At 43.7% G+C, this 18,910-nt stretch overlaps 1 protein-coding gene across 4 annotated transcripts in view; it reads left to right on the top strand.

Moving 5' to 3' along the window:
- Positions 1 to 18,910, top strand: part of CD99L2 (CD99 molecule like 2) — a 77,115-nt gene that overhangs the window by 48,313 nt on the left and 9,892 nt on the right. For 3 of the 4 annotated variants that reach the window (XM_032845259.1, XM_032845256.1, XM_032845258.1), the window contains exons 2-5: positions 240 to 299; positions 10,850 to 10,915; positions 11,045 to 11,128; positions 12,573 to 12,632. In XM_032845259.1, the coding sequence (XP_032701150.1) occupies positions 240 to 299; positions 10,850 to 10,915; positions 11,045 to 11,128; positions 12,573 to 12,632 (270 nt within the window). The remainder of the gene's footprint in view (positions 1 to 239; positions 300 to 10,849; positions 10,916 to 11,044; positions 11,129 to 12,572; positions 12,633 to 18,910) is intronic. The other variant, XM_032845257.1, reaches the window with a different exon arrangement.

Here is an 18,910-nt window from a genome sequence, read left to right on the forward strand (position 1 = left end):
TTAACTTAATTATATCTGCGAAAACCATTTTTCCATTTTGTTTTTGGTGGAGATAAGTTGATTGTAGAAGGAAATCAACTCAATGTGTCTTTGGATGGCTTCTACCAGTTTCCTTTTGTGGCATTAATCTTCATGACACCCTCTAAAGGGAAACAATGATCACAAGAAACTATTTCAGAATGATTTTGTTTTATGGAAAAATAATTAAATTTTAAAAATCTTTTTTTTTTAATTTTTAGGATCTGGGGACTCTGATTTTCGTCTGGAGGATGCGTTGAAAGAAACTTCCTCAGTAAAGCGTGAGTAGTAATCAAACTATTAAAAACAAACAATAGTGATTAATATGCACCACCCACTCAGAATATACACCCAAGGAAAAGACTTTTTGTACTGATCAGATATAATAGGGGTGTCATAAATTGCATTATTTAAAAGCAAATCTGAATATTTAACATCATTTGTTTCCTTTGCGAAGAATACCACACAATGTGTGACAGCTGATACAGCATTTTCCCCAGTGGCCTTAGAAGACTGCCTTTCCCTAGCTCAAGGAAAAAGTACTTTGAAGTGAATAAGAGATTTGTTTTTCCTTCTAGATTTTTTTAAACAATGGTTTTTCTTAAAATGGTGTCTACATGTAAACTCTCAAATGCTAAGCTTTGTTGTCCATTTCTCTTTACATTTTTTTGAAAAAAAAATTAAACCCCTTTTTTTTTTTTTAAAGTGTGAACATTAGAAAGTAAAACCGAGATTTTCTGTGACCCCTCCCCATCCTACTAATGTCCTTCCCATCCCAGGAGGAAACTGCTGAGTACGTCTGGAATATGCTGGTCCCAGGTGATTTTCTGTGCTGTTACGTACATCCGTACACATAGATTGGTGTTTTACATGATGTGTGAGGCTTTTTATTTTAGTTACGCATGTATTACTGGACAACCTTTTTTGAATTTAGTAAGTATTGAAGACTTGAGTGAGTGTTATCTCAGTTTTATAAACTGTCAGGCTTAAACCCACCGAAACGTGTTCTCTCATCGATCTGGAGGCCAGGGGTCCAAAATGAAGGTGTCGGCGGGGCCACGCTCCCTCTGAAGGCTCGAGCACAGGAAGCTTCCTGGCTGGGCACACCTGTGGTGGCTTGTAGCTGCCTCACTCTGGCCTCTGCCTCCTCCATGTTTACAGAGCCTTCTCCTTTGTGTGGTGTTGTCTTCTCTTCGTCTCTTCTGGGGGTTCTTTTTGTTGGATTTAGAACTCACCTGGATAATGCTGCATGATCTCGTCTCAGGTGTCCTTAATGACATCTGCAAAGACTGTTTTTCCAAATAGGGTTCCCGTTTATGGCATCTGCAGATTAGGACTCCACTATATATTTGGGGGGCCACCGTGGGACCACATCATTATATCTATACTTCACACGCAACCTTGGGCTTCATGGAGCTGGCATCCCAGTGACGTGGCTCTGGCCGTGTCCAGTGCTGCCCTTTCCTTACTGGCCGATGTGTGATTTGCTTTCATTTTGCATAATTACAAATGGGGCTTCAGTGAACATTCTTGTCCATATCTTTTGTGTATCAGGTCAGTGGGACTATCACGCTGAAGGGTATATGTATTTTCTGTTTTATTAGATTCTGCCAAATTGTTTCCAAAATGAATATACCATTATATATTCACTGAATACCATTCAGTTCCTTTTCTTCCAGATCTGCACATCAACCAGATTTTATTAGTCAAAGGCATTTTACCAATATGATGGACACAATATCTTAGTGCTGTATCATGCATTTTCCTCACTGTAGTGAGACAGAGCATCATTTCATATATTTATCGGCCATTTGTATTTTCCTCTTTGGTGAATTAGCTGTTCATATCCCTTCCCCATTTTTTTCTGCCGGTTTTCTTGTCTTTTTCTTATGGGTTTGAGGAGTGTCTGTGTATTCTGGATTGAGAAAGGCAGGGGCTCTGGAGCCAGACTTCTTGTGTCCGAACCCTGCCTCTGCCACTTCCTGCCACCTTGGGTGAGTCTCCTGACTTCTCTGTGCCTCCATTTCCTTGTGTGTCACATGAGGTTAATAATAAGCCTTACCTCCTAGGGTTATTGGAAGGATTAGGTGAGTTGGCCCATGTGAAGTGCTCAGCACAGGACTGGCACAAGTTCAGAGCTCAGTGCGTGTTGGCCGTTATATTGTTCCTTGATTCGACTCTGGCTGAGCTTCTGGTGTCAGTCAAGGCTACATGAGGAAGGCATGCCTACATGAACTGACCAACACACTGAAAGCAATTCTTATCAAAATCCCAGCTAGAATTTTTACAGAAACAGACAGGCTGATTCTAAAATTCATACGAAATTCAGGGGACCCCAAATTGCCAAATTGTCTTGGAGCACCTGCGTGGCTTAGTAGGTTAAGCATCCAACCCTTGATTTCAGCTCAGGTCATGATCTCAGGGTCATGAGATCGAGCCCCACATCAGGTTCCGTGCTGGGTGTGGTTTGGAGCCTGCTGAAGATTCTCTCCCTGCCCCCCCCGCCCCATGCTCATTCATGCTCTGTCTCTCTCTCTCTCTGTAAATTTAAACAAAAATTGCCAAACTGATCTTGAAAAAAAGAAAAAGTCGGAGGACTCACACTTCCTAATTTTAGAACTTACTACAAACCTGCAGTGATCAAGGTGGTGTGGCACTAGCATGAAGAGACCTGGAGTTCGGTGGAATAGAATTGGAGAGTCTAGAAATAAACCATTATCTATGGCCGGTTGACTTTTGACAAAGATGCCGGGACTGCCCAACGGGGAAGGAATAATCTCTTGAATAAACAGTGCTGGGACAGCTGTGTTCCCAGTTGCCAAAGAATGAAGTTGGACCCTTGCCTCACACCTTATAAAAAGATTAACTCAAACTGGATGATAAACCTGAAACCAGAAATCTCTTAGAAGTTCATTTTTAGGGGCGCCTGGGTGGCTCAGTAGGCTAAGCCTCTGCCTTCGGCTCAGGTCGTGATCCCAGGGTCCTGGGATCGAGCCCCGCATCACACTCTCTGCTCAGCGGGAAGCCTGCTTCCTCCTCTGTCTCTCTCTCTCTCTCCCTCTCTGCCTACTTGTGATCTCTCTCTGTCAAATAAATAAATAAAATCTTTAAAAAAAAAAAGGAGTTCGTTTTCATGTGTGCTGTGAGGTGAGAGCTTAGAGTATTCTCAGGTTTTTCCTGCGTGTGCTCACGTCCTGTACGTGCAGGTGGCCTTTCGGATTCCCGGGGGAAAAGCACTTAGTTTATTAGCAGTGATGGTTTTAATGAAATCATGTAACATCTCCCCAAACAAACATGACCAGAAAAACCAAAAACCTAAATATAAAGACCCCCCAATTAGGAAATTTGTTACTTTCCTAATGGGGGACTTTTAAGTATTTACATCCTTTTCTCCGTTGGGAGAAGGCAAACCTCACCCGCTCTTCATCAGCACCCATCAGCCAGTGTGCCCGGGACCCGTAGGAGCACCAGCACGTGGTGTCTTTGGTTGAATAACATTCTCCAAAAGCTCATCACTTTTTTTTCTGTCTTAGCTTACATTTCATGCTACTGAGATTCAGAGAGATAGACCTGTTGATTTCTCCTCGGCTCAATTACGTTTTCTGGTGGAGAATGTTCTGGTTTGTATCTTGTACGTTTCTTGTGTAAACAATCCCTGAACCTCCTAGGTCAGGGGGTATTGTCGTGACCTTCGTTCATCAGTCAACAGTGTTTGAGTGCCTGCTTGCTGCCAGGCACCATTCCAGGTGCTGGGCATACTGTAGGGGTTAGGCCTGTGCTCATGATGTCATTTTCTCTGAAGAGACACAGTGCATGAAATAATTTCAGATCTCACTGAGTACTCTGGAGCAAACAAAACCGGTTGACAGGATAGGGAGGGCCTGAGGAGGTGGTAAGTGGTGGCTAGTTTAGATGAAGTGGAAAAGGCCTCCCTGATGAGAGGTGACCCGCAAGGAGCGGGGAAAGCGCTGTCCAGGCCAGAAGATCAGGTGTAAGAGTCCTGAGGCAGAAGAGGACTGAGCTGTCTCTGGAACTCAGAAGGTGGCCTGTGTGACTAGAGTGTGGAGGGTGCTGGAGAAAAGACAGAATTCAGAAGGGGCTGGATCATATAGGGCCTTCTAGGACATGGTGACCACTTTAGTCTAAGTACAAGGTGAAGCTTCCGGAGTAGTATTTTGAAAGCTGCGTTATTGAGCTATAATTCACATACTGTAATTCACCTGTTTTAAAGTGTGCAATCCAGTGGCTTTTAGTACATTTACAGGGTTGTGCAGTTATCACTACAGTCCATTTTGTTTTGCTTTTAAAGACTTTGACAGTGAGCACAAGCAGGGGGAGGGGCAGAGGCCGAGGGAGAAGAAGACTCTCCGCTGAGTGGGGAGCCCGATGTAGGGCTCGGTCCCTGGACCCCGAGATCATGACCTAAGCCGGAGGCAGAGGCTTAACCCACTGAGCCACCCAGGTGCCCCCACTACAGTCCATTTTAGAACATTTTCATCGCCTCAAAAAGAAGCTGTACCCTTCAGCTGTCAATCCCCTGATTTCCCTCTTACAGATATTTCATATAAATGGGGTCATATAACGTGGACTTCACTTGTGGCTTCTTTTACTGAGCACAGTATTTTCAAGGTCACCCCTGTTGCTTTCAGAACTGCTTCTCCGTCCCTTCTCCACCCTGTCTTTCCATCTCCATCCCTTTTCCCTCCTTCTCTTCCTTTTGCGGTGTGTGTAGTCATCTCACAGGGAGCACACTACTGCCTTTGCCCTATGAAGCTTCTTTTCTTTTCTTTTCTTTTCTTTTCTTTTCTTTTCTTTTCTTTCTTTCTTATTTATTTGAAGGAGGGGAGGGCAAAGGGAGAGACTCTGAAGCAGACTCCCTGCTGAGCAGGGTTAGGGCCCAACACGGGGCTCGATCCCAGGACCTTGAGATCATGACCTGAGCTGAAGTTAAGAGTTGATTGCTTAACTGACTAAGCCACCCAGGCGCCCCTGCCCTATAAAGCTTATGAGTTTCCCCTTTCCTCGGAAGGCCACGGACGCCATCATTAAGCCCCTCTGGGGGAACCTGGCCAGTGTTGTTTACTGTGTTGTCATAGGCGCATGTTAAAAAGAAACCCTCTGGCTGGAATGCCATATTGCTAGCAACGTTTGCTGAGCAGCAGAGATGCTCTTCTAAGTTTGTCATTTTGAGAAAAGCTTCACAGAGATAGGTTTCTTTATTTTAGGAGCTCACTGCTTTCATGAAGTTGACCTACTGTTCTAATTCCTTGATAAGTAGCTAGACTTTCCTCCTCTCAATTATGGATAATAAATCCCATTTAAATTTTCACGACAGGAAAACCTGTAGTTAATAGTATCTTTTTTTTAAATTTTATTTTTTATAATAGTTAATAGTATCTTAAAAATCACACAAATCCACACTAACATTCTACATCCTCGCAGGCTCGGGCTGTGACAGAGCCGCGGGTTCCGCATGAGTGGTAAGGAATGAGCTCTTGAAGTGGCACCTGCAGATTTTCAGAGGAACCGCACTTCTCCAGAAACCGTGTACTTGGGCAGAACTCCACAGAGCTATTAACGATCATGACTGTGTGGTACTGGGATAGGATAGACATGATTAGGTCAATCAAATAGAACGAGAGTCCAAAAAGAAACCCTTATTTACGTCTCTGGCCAGTTGACTTAAAAAAAAAAAGTCTGGAAGAAGAAATATCCTTCTGTGAGCTGTTTGAGTGCTACGGATTTTAAAGTACTATTACATAAGGCAGGCACATATTGTGTGGAGCACTGGATGTGGTGCATAGGCAGTGAATGCTGGAACACTGGAAAGAAAAAAAAATGAATAAAAATTTAAAAAATAAATATGTACTAATACATAAGTGACCATTGCTTTTATGAGAATTGCTCAAATAATGGTTTCATTAATGTATCACCACAATATAGATACACAGAGCCTCCTTTTAAATTTTACAGCTTAAAGTCAAATGGAAATTATAGACCTAAAATCTTCTCCAAACTGTTGATGAGCTGGATTAAAAAGTGTATGTATAATGACGGTAGGTCATCACACGTGGTCCTCTCATCAACCCACCCCCTGGTGTGGTCTTCACACTGAGGCACGCGTTGGTGCCCCAGAAGCCTTCCCAAGGAGGAAGCAGGCATGGTCGCTTTAAGGGAAAGACTTGCCATTGCCTCAACTTCCAGCTGTACTTTATTAAAACTGAATGATGGTGGACTAAACCTGTAGTCGTGGACATGATCTCCTTTCCCACCGATCCCTCTTTGTTTAAAAAAGTACTGAAGTAAAATTCACAAAACCTAAAATCGGCTGTTTGAACACATTCACAGTGTTGGGCAACCACCGTGTCTATCCGGTCCCCACACATTTCCATCCCTCCAAAGTAAAATCCCTTACCCAGGAAGCCGATTTTCCTCCTTCCCCCTCTCCCCTTGCCCCAGACAGTCACCAATGTACTTTATCAGTTGATTTATCTACTCTGGGTATTTCGTGTAAATGGCATCATATAATACGTGACGTTTTGTCGTTCACTTAGCAGAATGTCTTGGAGGCTCGCCCACTGCTCGCCTGCAATTCGGTGCTTCGTTCTCTTTATGACTGCTGCGCCGTTGTATGGCTAGACCACGCTTTGCTCATTCATCGGCTGACGGCTGCTTTCTCACAGCTATTGAGAATCAGGTTGCGATGAACATGGATGTGCAGACCCCTGGGATCCTGATTTCATTTCCTGCAGATAGAAGCCCAGAAGTAGTGTTGCTCGATCCAGCGGTAGTCCTATTTTTGTCCTTTTTTGAGGAAGCACCATTCTGTTTCCCTGCTGGCTGTACCATTTTATGTTCCCTCCGACAGTGTGCAAGGGTTCCCTTTCCCCCACAACCTTACCAGCATGTTACCTTTTGTGTGTGTGTGTTTAAATAATAATCATCTTAACAGCTGAGGTGGTCTCTCATTTTGATTTGCGTTTTCCTGATTAGTGATGATGAGCGCATCTTTTCATATACCTGTTGGCCATTTCTTTGGAGAACTAGCTAAGTCCTTTGCCCATTTTCTAACCAGATTACTTGTTGTTTTGCTACAGAGTTGTAGGATTTCCTTACATATTTTGTATATGAACCCCTTATCAGATATATGATCTGCAAATATTTTCTCTCATTCCATACATTGCCTTTTCATTTTGTTGACTGTTTGCTTTGCTGTGCAGAAGCCTTTTGATTTGATACAGTCGCACTTGTCTGTTTCCGCTTGTGTTCCCTGTACTTTGGGTATCACATCCAAGAAATCGTTGTTAGGTCTGATGTCAATTTTTTTCCTGTTTTTTTCCCTAAGGGTTTTTTGGTTCTGGCTTTATGTTCATGTCTTTATTTTCCAATTTAAAAAAAAAAAGATTATAGCCCTTCTAGTAGGGATGAAGTAGAACTTCATTGTGGTTTTTATTTCTGTTTGCCTGTTGACTGAGGAGGTCTTTATACATACTGAATGCCAGAGTTTCATCAGATACTATTTACAAATATTTTGTCCCATTTTGTAGGTTATCTTTTCAGTTTTTGAAAATGTACTTAGATGCACGGAGGTTTTCAGTTTTGATGAAGTTTAATTTATCCTTTTTCTTTTGTTGCTCATGCCTTTGGTATCGTCTCTGAAAATTTGTGGCCAGATTGATCTGTTTTGCGGTAATTTTGTGTATAGTGTGAGGAAGAGGGCCAACCTCATTCTTCTGCATGTGGATATCCAGTTGTCCCAGCAACGTTTATCAAAAAGACCATTCTTTTCCCACATTGAATGGTCTTGGCCCCCTCTTGAAAATCATTGAACATAAATATGTGGGTTCTTTCTGAACTCTCAAAACTGTGACATTACTGTGTGTACACACACACACACACACATTCTTGATATATATGTATATATATCTCACACACATACACACACACACACTTAATGCCAGTATCACACAGGTTTGATTACTCTAGGTTTGTAGTGTGACTCTTCTAATTTTATTTTTCCTGTTCTTTTGGCTCTTTGGGCCCCCATGTAATTCCATCTGAATTTTAGGATCAGTTTATCCATTTATGTAAAAAAAAAAAAGAAAAGGCAGTTGAAATTTTGGCAGAGATTGCACAGAATCTGTAGGTTGATTTGTGTCATATTGCCATCTTAACCGTAGCGAGTCTTCTGTGACAATGGGGCGTTCCGCTTAGACTCGTTACTAGTTTCAACACTGTTTTGTGGCTATTAGTGTACAAATCTTTACACATCCTTTGTTACACTGATCTCTAAAAGTTTTATTCTTTTGATGCTGTTATAATGAAATCACTTTGAGTTTTGTATATGGATCTTGTGTCCAGCAGCTTTGCTGGGCTTATTATCTCTAAGAGGTTTTTGGATTTTTTTCATTTTGTTTTGTTTTTTGTTTTTTTTTTTTTGTGGGGGATAGGTCTGGGTTGTTAGGGTTTTCTGTATGTAAGGTCATGTCATCGTTGACTAGAGATAGTTTTATTTCATTCTTCACAATCTAGGTGAGATGATCAAGTGCTTTATTTCCCTTTGTTCTATTAGTTCTTAGTATTTTAATGATTGTTTTTTCTTATATTGAGCTACCCTTGCATTTCTGGAATGAATCTTACTTTGCCATGTTTTATAGTCCTAGTATGCTTCTGGATTTGATTTGCTAGTGTTTTGTTGAGGATTTTTGTGTCTCTGTCCATAAGGGTTAAAGGTCTGTGGTGAATTTATTATTTAGTTATCTTGTGGTGGCTTTAGTATAAGGTACTACTGGCTTCACAGAATGACTTAAGTATTCTCTCCTCTATTTTTGGGAAGAGTTTAAGAAGAGTTGACTTTGATTTTTCATTATTTCTTTTTCCTTAGATTCACTTAGCCAAGGCATAGTATATCATTGGTTTTTGATACAATGTTCAATGATTTATCAGTTCAGTATACCACCCGGTGCTCATTTTTCTTTAAATATTTGGTAGAAATCACCAATGAGGACTTCTGGTCCTGGGATTTTCTTTCTGGGAAGTTGTTAAATCCTGATTCACTCTGTTTATTTGTAGGTCTAGTCAGATTTTCTGTTTCTTCTTGAGTCCGTTTTGGTGGTTTGTGTATAAGAATTTGTCCATTTCATTCCAGGTTATCTAATTTATTGTAATATAATTTTTCATAGTGTTCCTTTATTCTTTTTATTCCTGTACAGTTGGTGTAATGTCCTCTCCTTCATTCTTGAATTTAGTAATTTGCATCTTCTTTCTTTTTGTCTTGGGTTGGTCTGCTAACAGTTTGTCAGTTTTGTCAAAAGAATCAAATTTTTGGATTTGTTTTTTTCTCTATTTTTTATATTCTCTATTGCAATTATTTATGCTCCAATTTTTATTTTCTTCTGCTTGATGTAGGTTTAGTTTACTCTTTATCTAATTTTTTTAAAGCTTTTATTCATTTATTTGAGATAGAGAGAGAGAGAGTGCAGAGGGAGAAGGAGAGACAGAATCTCAAGCAGACTCCACGCGGAGCATGGTGCCCAATGCGGGGCTCAGTCTTCTGACCCTGAGATCATGACCTGAGCTGAAATCAAGAGTTGGACCCTTAAATGACTGAGCCACCCAGGGCCCCTATCTAATATTTTGATGTGAAAGGTTAGGTTGTTGATCTGAGACTTTTTAAAATGTCAATGTTTACAGCTAGAAATTTCCCCTCCAGCACTGCTTTCACAATAACATAAGTTTTGGTATGTTTTCTTTTTCATTCACCTCAAGGTATTTAACAATTTGCCCTGTGATTTCTTCTTTGACCCATTGATTCAAGTCTTCCTTTCTGATTTTCTATCAAGCTGTTCTATCTATGATTGAAAGGATGGTATTGAAATCTACAACTATTATTGTCAAATTACCTATTCTTTGATTTTTGCCTTTTTTTTTGCTGCTTGTATTTTGGGGCTTGGTTGCTGGGTGCGTATATGTTTAAAATTTTATCTTCCTGCTGCATTTATCTTTTCATGATTACAAACTGTCATTCTTTGACTCTTGTAACTGTGTTTTTCTTGACATGTGTTTTATCTGGTAGTGCCATAGCTCCTCCGCCTCTCTCACAGTTGCTATCATACTTTTACCCGTCTTTTTACTTTCAACCATTTTCTACTTTTGCTCTTAAATTTCCTTTACTACTTCTAATAGTAGGAACAGTTACACCAAAGTCTTGATGTCTAAGGAAAGAAACTATTAGAAAACCGTTGCATAGTATACTGTGTGTTAGGAGTGAAAGAAGTCTGTATTTTTAGAGGAGTCCAGTTACGCTGAAAAACCCAATAGTTACGGAGTAATAACCATGCTTATATGAACTATTTTGTCGGTATTATACTACTTTCAGTTCATAAGACACTCCCACACTCTCCTGGGAACATAATCTCGGTCCATCCCTGGGCAGTGTTATTTATGGTTATGGTGCCAGGTTGATAGTGGTGGAAACCAAGGCCTGAAGCTCCCACGGGTCGTGCCCAAGCTCTGGAACCCCCCAGGCCATGGGGTCCGTCCTATCCAGCAGATCGAGGCTGAACATCTCGCCCCATTAACCTTCAGGTCCCTTGTGGGACCGTGTCTGCCTTACCACCAGTCCTCTGAAGGAAAGTGAATGGAACCGGTCTCTCATTTAAACCTTGTACATTCCACTGTCATGCTCACAGGGGTTGTCAGAGGCCTTAGAGGGGCCTCAAGGACTAAGACAAGGGCACCATAGTCCTGATGTGACATCCCTGAGCCGTGAAGTGGCTGCTGTATTTTGTTACTAAATGTGTTCCCATGCTGTACCCTTTCTCCATTTTAGCACGATGGGACCATGGCACCACAACCAAGAGGCCAGGAACAACCAGAGCTCCGCCAAAGCCTGCAGGTAATACAGCCCTCTAGGGAGGGCAGTAAAGAAGGGTGCTGTAGAGCTCGCTTTGGGGCAGATGTCTGAAGAGCTACCTGTGCTTTAACCGTTTGACTTTCTCGTGTATATTTTGGGGGCCCACTGCAGAAGACGACTTTGACTTGGCTGACGCCCTGGATGACCGGAATGATCTAGACGACGGCCGCAGGAAACCGAGCGCTGGGGGAGGGGGTGAGTCAGAGCTGACCGCGCGCACCGGGCCGCACGGCGGCTCCCTGGCCAGAGCGTCGCTCGTTCACCGCGGCGACCCGCAGAGCCCCCCGGGCCCGGCTGAGCTGGGAGCACTTCGAGGCATAGGCGAAAACCCTAAATAGTAGTTCACAAACGTTTTGGTCCCTGGACTCCCAGAATCATCGGGGATTTCAAAGGCTTTTGTTGCTGTGTACATTTCGTGCACATTTCTCTGTCGAAGCAGAAGAGCTAGGCTGGCTCTGTTTCCAGATTCCGCTGTAATGGGTTGTGATGGCCGACGTGTATGAAGGAAATCTGGCCTCATATAAATAGGCAGTTGGAAAAGGAGTATTTTAATTGACTTTCTAGATCATTGTTGTAGATATTCTTCATTGTTAAGACACCCAGACCCGGCTGGTGGCGGGTTTTTACTGTTTCAGTGCAGGGCGGCATGTGAGACCGTATCAGTGACCTTTTCATACTTGATTCCATTAAACCCTCCAGCACTTGCTTGGACTTTCAAGGGAATGTTTACCCATTCGTGGTTTTATATATTGTGCATTGGTCATTTGGAAATCCTGGTGTCCTGAGCTCTTTTGAAGTTCCAGATAGTGCCATGTCTCATTTGTTAACATCACCCCATCTCCTTAGATCAAGTCTTAAGTGTTGGGAGGCTGCTGAGCTCACAGGGGTGGATATAGGTTTTTTAAAAATTCTAAGTTGTGTTTGAAATCTTACCATTGGCAACAGACTCTGCCAGTGGTTTTCTTTGCAGTGACAGCCTCATTTCATTCATTTTCAGGAAAACATCTGCCAAATATTCAAGCTCTTTTCCATTTCCTCACGTAGAACATTAGAGTTGTGTACTCTGTGGTTGAGCCAGAATCCAGTGTTCTCTTTCCTTGTGTTACTTTTCTGTTACCTCATAATGAATGATCACAAGCTTACCGAGTGAAGGCAGCACCCACTTACGGACTCACAGTTTCCTTTGGTGAGTGAGGAGTTCGGGAACAGGGAATCTGGGACATCGTGACATCACGATGTCGGCCCGTCCTGGTCTTCTCTGAGCTGGCGTTCTCTTCCACATTGATGTGGCGCTTGGCAGAGTACATTTCCTTGCGGTTGTAGAACTGATGGAGAAAGACAGAGACCGGGGAGAGCTGGGAGAGGAAGCCTAACTCTGTTGCTCCTGGTGTCTCAGCTCAGGAAGGCCTGCTTGAGTCAGGCCCACCGAGGATAATCTCCTTTATGATTCAGGCAAAGCCAAACTGATTTGGGACCTTAATTACATCCACAACATCTCGTCACCTCTGGCACCTCATATAACCCAATCACAGGGGGGATAGTCACCTTGTTCATGGTCCCACTCAACGCTCTAAGTGTATTTCTCAAAATTTCTGAAAAATGTATTGTGGTAGTGACATTCCTATTTTGTTTTCTCCAGGTTTTTCAGACAAGGATCTTGAAGACATATTAGGCGGTGGTGAATACAAACCTGACAAAGGTGAGATTACGAAAACTGATTTGTCCTAACCCCTCAGTCTCATTACAAATGTGATTACGTGGTGACCAGATTAATTGAGCCTTTTTTACTGAGCCTCTGGGTTAGAAGAGGTCATTTCCAAGCATCCTGCTTAGAACTCGGAGGGCTCGCTTGGAATCATGTGGGCTGTGCAGCTCAAAGGAGGGGGGCAGTTCATAAGCCAACTTGGAAAAGCCACGTGGTCCCCCTGGTGCTCCCAAGGCAAGGGGCCACGTGGCTAGCATGTCCATCCCAAGCCGGAGCCAGTGACTGGGATCCACCGCCGCCCCCAACCTGGGGCTCCTCTCACCCTTGGGTTGGGAAGAGCAAAGCTCATCATGACAAGCATTTTTTAGGAGACCCATAGGAAGTCTGACATCTTTTAAAATATCTTTTTAGTTTAAAATAGTTTAGAACACAGGGAGCCCGACTGGCCCAGTCTGTAGAGTTGTGCCACTCTTGATCTCGGGGTTGTGAGTTCGAGCTCCACTTTGGGAATAGAGATTATTTAAAAAATATTTTAAAAAAAGGTTTAAAATTCACAAGAAGTCAGAAAAATTATGCAGGAGAATTTCTGTGTGCTCTTCACCCAGCGTCCCCTGAAGGTCGCTATTGAGCTTTTGTAACCGTAGTATGTTGTCAAAGCCAGGAAGCTGGCAGTGGTACCGGCTGTGATTAAGTCACATACAGACCCGATGCACGTGACATCAGCTTCTGCATGTACCCGTGTGTCCGTGCACACACATGCGGGTCTATGAAATTTCATCGTGGGTGTAGATTTCAGTGCCCACACCCAGTCAGGATGCTGAATACGGAACTGTTTCATCACCACAAGGAAACCCCCTCATGCTAGCCCCTCTTAGTCATGCCCTCTCCCTCCCCCCAAAATCACCAAAGATTTAAACCTTTTATCCTAATACACATCAAGATCTGATCCTACAGTGAAGAGAATCAGCCAGATTGGATGTGTCAAAATAAGTTATGATTGGAATTCGTGATTGTTACTTGTGGTGGCTGCCTGTTTTGATGGTATGTTGTGATTGTAACTTGTAGTTACGATGCTGAGTTGTTATGGTTGTGACCGGTGTGATGGCAACGCATTGTGGCAGGTTGTGGTCATGACTTACCGCGGTCATGTGTGAATGAGTGAGGAGTGTGTCCATTTGGGACCCTGCTACGCTCCCCATGGTCCTGGCGGTGGCATTAGCATAGTTCTTGTGGAACTATGTTCTCTTCCGAGTAAAGGATACTATAGTCACATCTGTCCTTCAAAACACCTTTCCAGACAATGTCATCTTGAATAAAAAGTTCTAAAAGCCACTAAATGAAACTCACAGGTGTCAAGAGAACATGGAACATTTAAAGGGCAAACCCAGCAAATTGGCCAATTACTCCTGGGTGACAAATGGTATTTCCAGATGGTGAGATGCGGGCAGCAGTAGCGAGTGGGATGGAAGGCTGGATGGCACGTCGGGGGCTTCCTTATTATCAGTACATGTTTTAGTAAGGAGGAAGTGTTGGGAAATTCTTTAATTAGGCTCATGTTTGAACTTCTCATCGAAAGAATAATCAATTGTTAGCTTAAGTTATACCCTCCGTTGTTAAAAGCATCATTAAAAGAAAATAAAGGGGGTCCCAGCAGAAAATACAAGTGTGAGCCTGGTCACACATGGTCATGAGCACACGATGAAATTCTTAGATATTCTCCTCTGTGCAGACATGCTAATGCTGTGTGTGCAGGTAAAACTTCCTATTTCAATACGCGATGATCGTCAGCATAAAAAAAACGATCCTCACTAATGTATTTTCCAACTTTGGGTCTCAGGCTCGTACACTAGACTCAACTATAGTTTTGGAGTTTGTTTTTGAAATAATGCATTATGTTATATAGGTTTTTTAATCAAGAAAATATTTCTGTTGGCCTTGCAAGAGTGCCCCATGTTTTGCTTGTAGGTGATAGGGACGGTCTCTTTTCAACAGGTCCCACCAGCTGCCTCCATACCCTAGCATTTTCACCCAGTGAGAAGCTTGAGGCCAATCCGTTTTAAGTCCTCTGTCTCCTCTGGGTCCACACCTCAGTGTCCCTAGTGACTTTCTGACGGTCCCAGCTCTCTGTCCCGTGTGGCCTTTGCAGTATTTGGCTTCGATGTCTGTCTGCCACTTCACATTCTTTTCTCCCTGCTCCTCCTGGCCCTCTCCTACTTTCTTGGTCTCATTCCCTTCTTCCTGCATGCTGTTGCCTGCTGGGAAGGTCTCCCCGGGCGTCCGGTTCCGTAGATCGTTGCCTCCCTCACCGGAAGTGATCGCCATTAGAAGGAAAGATCTGCGTGTTGAGTGTGTTCGTGACTTAGTGGAATGGCGCCACTTTTCTACCCTTTAAGTGGGCAGGAGCAGGCAAGTAGTGCGTGGTTGTCCACTAAACCGCGCGTGCGCAGGCGTCTGGGATTACCCGGTTCGTCAGCATTTATACGGACCTACAGGTGAATGCGCACCTGCTCTCCAGCGGTGTGATCTGGCGCCCCAGGCTTGCTTTAGGCATCCCTTTCCTGCTTCTCCGTGACCGGGAGAAACCTAACGTGTGTCTGCGATTTGCGTCCTTGCTCAATTCTGGTATCAGCCTGTACCTCTCTGAGGAACATCTTCACCGTTGAGAGCACAGCATTCATGTTGAAATCCTTTGGTCTTTCCTTATAGTTCCCAGTCAGAGCAGCCTTTGGTCGGCTCCTCAGTCCCTCCTCCCTCGTTCCTCCGGCAGCGACATCCGGTTGTCACAGCCCGCATCCCGTCCTGGGCTTGCCCGCGCACCTATTCCATGTTTCCTTTCGTTCTTTTGCTTGCATACGTTCAAGTTCACTCTTCGTGGTGGACAACTGTGTGGGTCATTACAGATGCACTTGGTCACGTGTCCACCACCCAAGTACCGTACAGAACCGTCCTGTCACCATGAACGTTCTTCCGACTCCTCCCTGGTACTCAGCCGCTCTCCCTTCTTCAGCCCTAATCTGTTTCCTATTAGTGTAACCACTAATCTGTTTACCTTCCGCATAGTTTTGCCTTTTCCTTAATGTCCTGTAATTGGAATCGGGCGCATGTAGCCTTTGCGGACGGACTTCTTTCTCTTAGCGATGTGCATTGAAGATGGCCCCATGTCTTTTCATGGCTTGACAGTGTATTTCTTTTTAGCATTGAATCGTATTCTGTTGTCTGGATGGAGCACTTTTGGTTAGCTGTTTACCTGTTGGTTGCATCTGATTTTTGATGATTGTGCATAAAGCTGCTGTAAACATTTATAAACGCATATAGGGTTTTTTTCTTCATTTGTGTTTCCCTTCTGAGAGGTGATGTTGAACGTCTTCTTCAGTAAAGTCTGTTGAGATTTTTTGCTCTTATAAAAAACAAATCAGGGGCGCCTGGGTGGCTCAGTGGGTTAAAGCCTCTGCCTTCGGCTCAGGTCATGATCCCAGGGTTCTGGGATCGAGCCCCACATCGGGCTCTCTGCTCAGCGGGGAGCCTGCTTCCTCCTCTCTCTCTCTCTCTGCCTGCCTCTCTGCCTACTTGTGATCTCTGTCTGTCAAATAAATAACTAAATAAAATCTTTAAAAAAAAATAAAAAAAAAACAAATCAGGGTTTTTGCTTTTACGAGTTCTTTATATAATCTGGGTACAAGTCCTTTATCAGGTATATGATTTTGAAAATATCTTCTCCCTGTTCTATGGCTGTCTTTTCCTTTTGTTAATAGTATTGTTTATTGAATGTTTATTTCTTTATAAAGGTCAGTTTATGAGTTTTTTCTTCTATGAATCATGTTCTCGTGTTTAAGAACAGTCAGGGTCATGGAGGTTTCTTCCCTATGTCCTCTAAAAGTGTTATAGTTTTAGCTTGTACATTTGGGTCCTTGCTGCTCTGTTTTGAATTAATGTGTATATGGTGTGAGATAGGGGTTCAGCTTTATTCTTTTGCGTGTGGATACCCAGTCGTGACACCACTTGCTGATGACCTTATCCTTTCCCCACTGAACTTTCTTGGCTGCTTTGGTGAAAATCAGTTGACCATAAGGATAAGGTTTTGTTCCTGGACTCAGCCAATACCACAGTGTCTCTTCTGGGCGTGTGCTCGGCGTCAGGGCAAGCAAGGCTCCGTGGAGGGTTTATTAAGTCCCGTGTGGTTGTCTTACCTCTCCACCTCCTTTTTAAAACCCTGGCAAGGTAGGTGACTGGTGACTTGCTTGGGCCAAAGGAGCCACTGGCTCTCCTTGTTTTCCTTGCCACTGAGATCACCACATGTAGCTGACCGTGCTCCAAGCCACACGGGTCCCTCTGGCAGCTGGAGGGCAGTTGCTGGCTTTTCTGGCCTGTCTGCCCCTCTGCCGTCAGACTAGCTGCTGGAAGACCTTGGGGGCGGAGGGCCACAGACTCCAGTTCTTCCCGACAGAACTAGATCTGTTTCCTGTCTTGGCTGCCTCTAATTGTCTTGGGTTATAGTTGCTTTTTTTTTTAATTTTTTTTAAGATTTTATTTATTTGACAGAGGGGGAGAGATCACAAGTAGGCAGAGAGGCAGGCAGAGAAAGAGAGAGGAGGAAGCAGACTCCCCACTGAGCAGAGAGCCCGATACGGGGCTCGATCCCAGGACCCTGGGATCATGACCTGAGCTGAAGGCAGAGGCTTTAACCCACTGAGCCACCCAGGTGCCCTATAGTTGCTTTTTGAGGAAAGGATTTGTTGACCTCCTCACTCAGTCATGCCAGAAGTCCTTTCCCCAGTATCGTTTGAATTTGGAATCTTCTCTTAGGTTCCTCTCAAGCCCAGGCTCACATCCCCTCCCCTCTTGGGTTGTTACCTTAACCTCTTAACTGGCCTCCTGGCTCCAGAGAGAGCACCCAGGAACACGGAACTGCTTTCATGTCAGTCCTTTGATAAAACTGTTGTGTACTGATGAAAAGACAGGACAGTTAAAAAGCGAGCATAAGATTTGAACAGACACTTTATATAGAAGGAAATTATATGAAGATGTTCAAAGTCATTATTCATCGGGGAAAGACAAATCCACGATGAACTACCACAACACACCCACTGGAGTGGCTAAAATTAGAAAGACTGACAATACCAAATGTCGGTGCAGATGTGGGTTAACTTAAACTCTCCCGCAGTGTTGGTGGGAATGGAAAGCTTCTTAAAATACTGAACATAGACCTACCCAGTGACTCAGCAGTCTCACTTCTATTCCAGAGAAATGAGAGCTTCTGTTCAAAAAAAGACTTACAAAGAATATTCATAGCAGCTTTATTTATAATAGCAAAACAAAAACAAAAAGCTGGGAGCAGCCCAAGTACCAGCAGCAGAATGAATAGACAAATTGTGATATATTTATATATTCACATGACAGAACAAATTACCAATATAAAAACATGGGTAAATGTCAAAAATGTTACACTAAGTGAAAGAAGTCAGTGAAAAGAGAACACATACTATGGGCCCAATCATACGAAATTCTGATACTTGCAAAACTCATCTGTAAAATTAGAAATGAGATCAGTGGCTGCCGGGGTTGGGATGTGGACAGGGATCAACTGGGCAGGAACACAGAAGAACTTTCTGGGGTGGCGATGCTCTTGTACATTTTGGTGGAGGGACGGGTTTCGCATGGGTCTGCATCTGCCAAAACTTACAAAATGGTACACGTAAGATTTGTGTGTTTTACCATACGTAAATTTTACCTTAAAAAAGGGCATCTTAAGCAAACGTGGAACGGAGGTCATATATTACGTTTAGGGGTTGCGAGTACAGATGTCTGTGACTGCCTTTGAAATGCAACATAGAAATAAGAGAAACTGATGAAAGGCTGGAGGGGTGGACCAGGCAGACAGACAGGCAAATGCTATAGAATTTAGAGGGTGGGTAGGAGTGTTCACAGTCTGGCATGAGCAGCGTGTTCCTTTCGTCTGCAAACCCCAGACAGCTGCTTCTCTGTCTAAAATGCTGTTCTTCCTCCCTATGAATTCCTGCTCATTTTCTGGGGAGTGCTAAGCTCCCCATCCGTTAATAGATGGTCACCTCCATTCTGGAGGCTCCAGCACTCTGTGGTCGTCTGTAGCCTGGCCTGGGATGGCCCTCGGATGTGACAGCCCCATCCTTCCCTCGTCCTCCTCGGACTCCTGTCATCATGCGCGCGCAGGCCAGCACGCACCGTGCTCAGTCACACACTTTGACTCCTGCTGCGTTTGGCTTGTGTATCCCTCGCACTGCAGTGTTTGCGGAAAT

The sequence above is a fragment of the Lontra canadensis genome, unplaced genomic scaffold (assembly GCF_010015895.1).
Source record: "Lontra canadensis isolate GAN:19392208 unplaced genomic scaffold, GSC_riverotter_1.0 scaffold161, whole genome shotgun sequence".
Classification (NCBI taxonomy): domain Eukaryota; kingdom Metazoa; phylum Chordata; class Mammalia; order Carnivora; family Mustelidae; genus Lontra; species Lontra canadensis.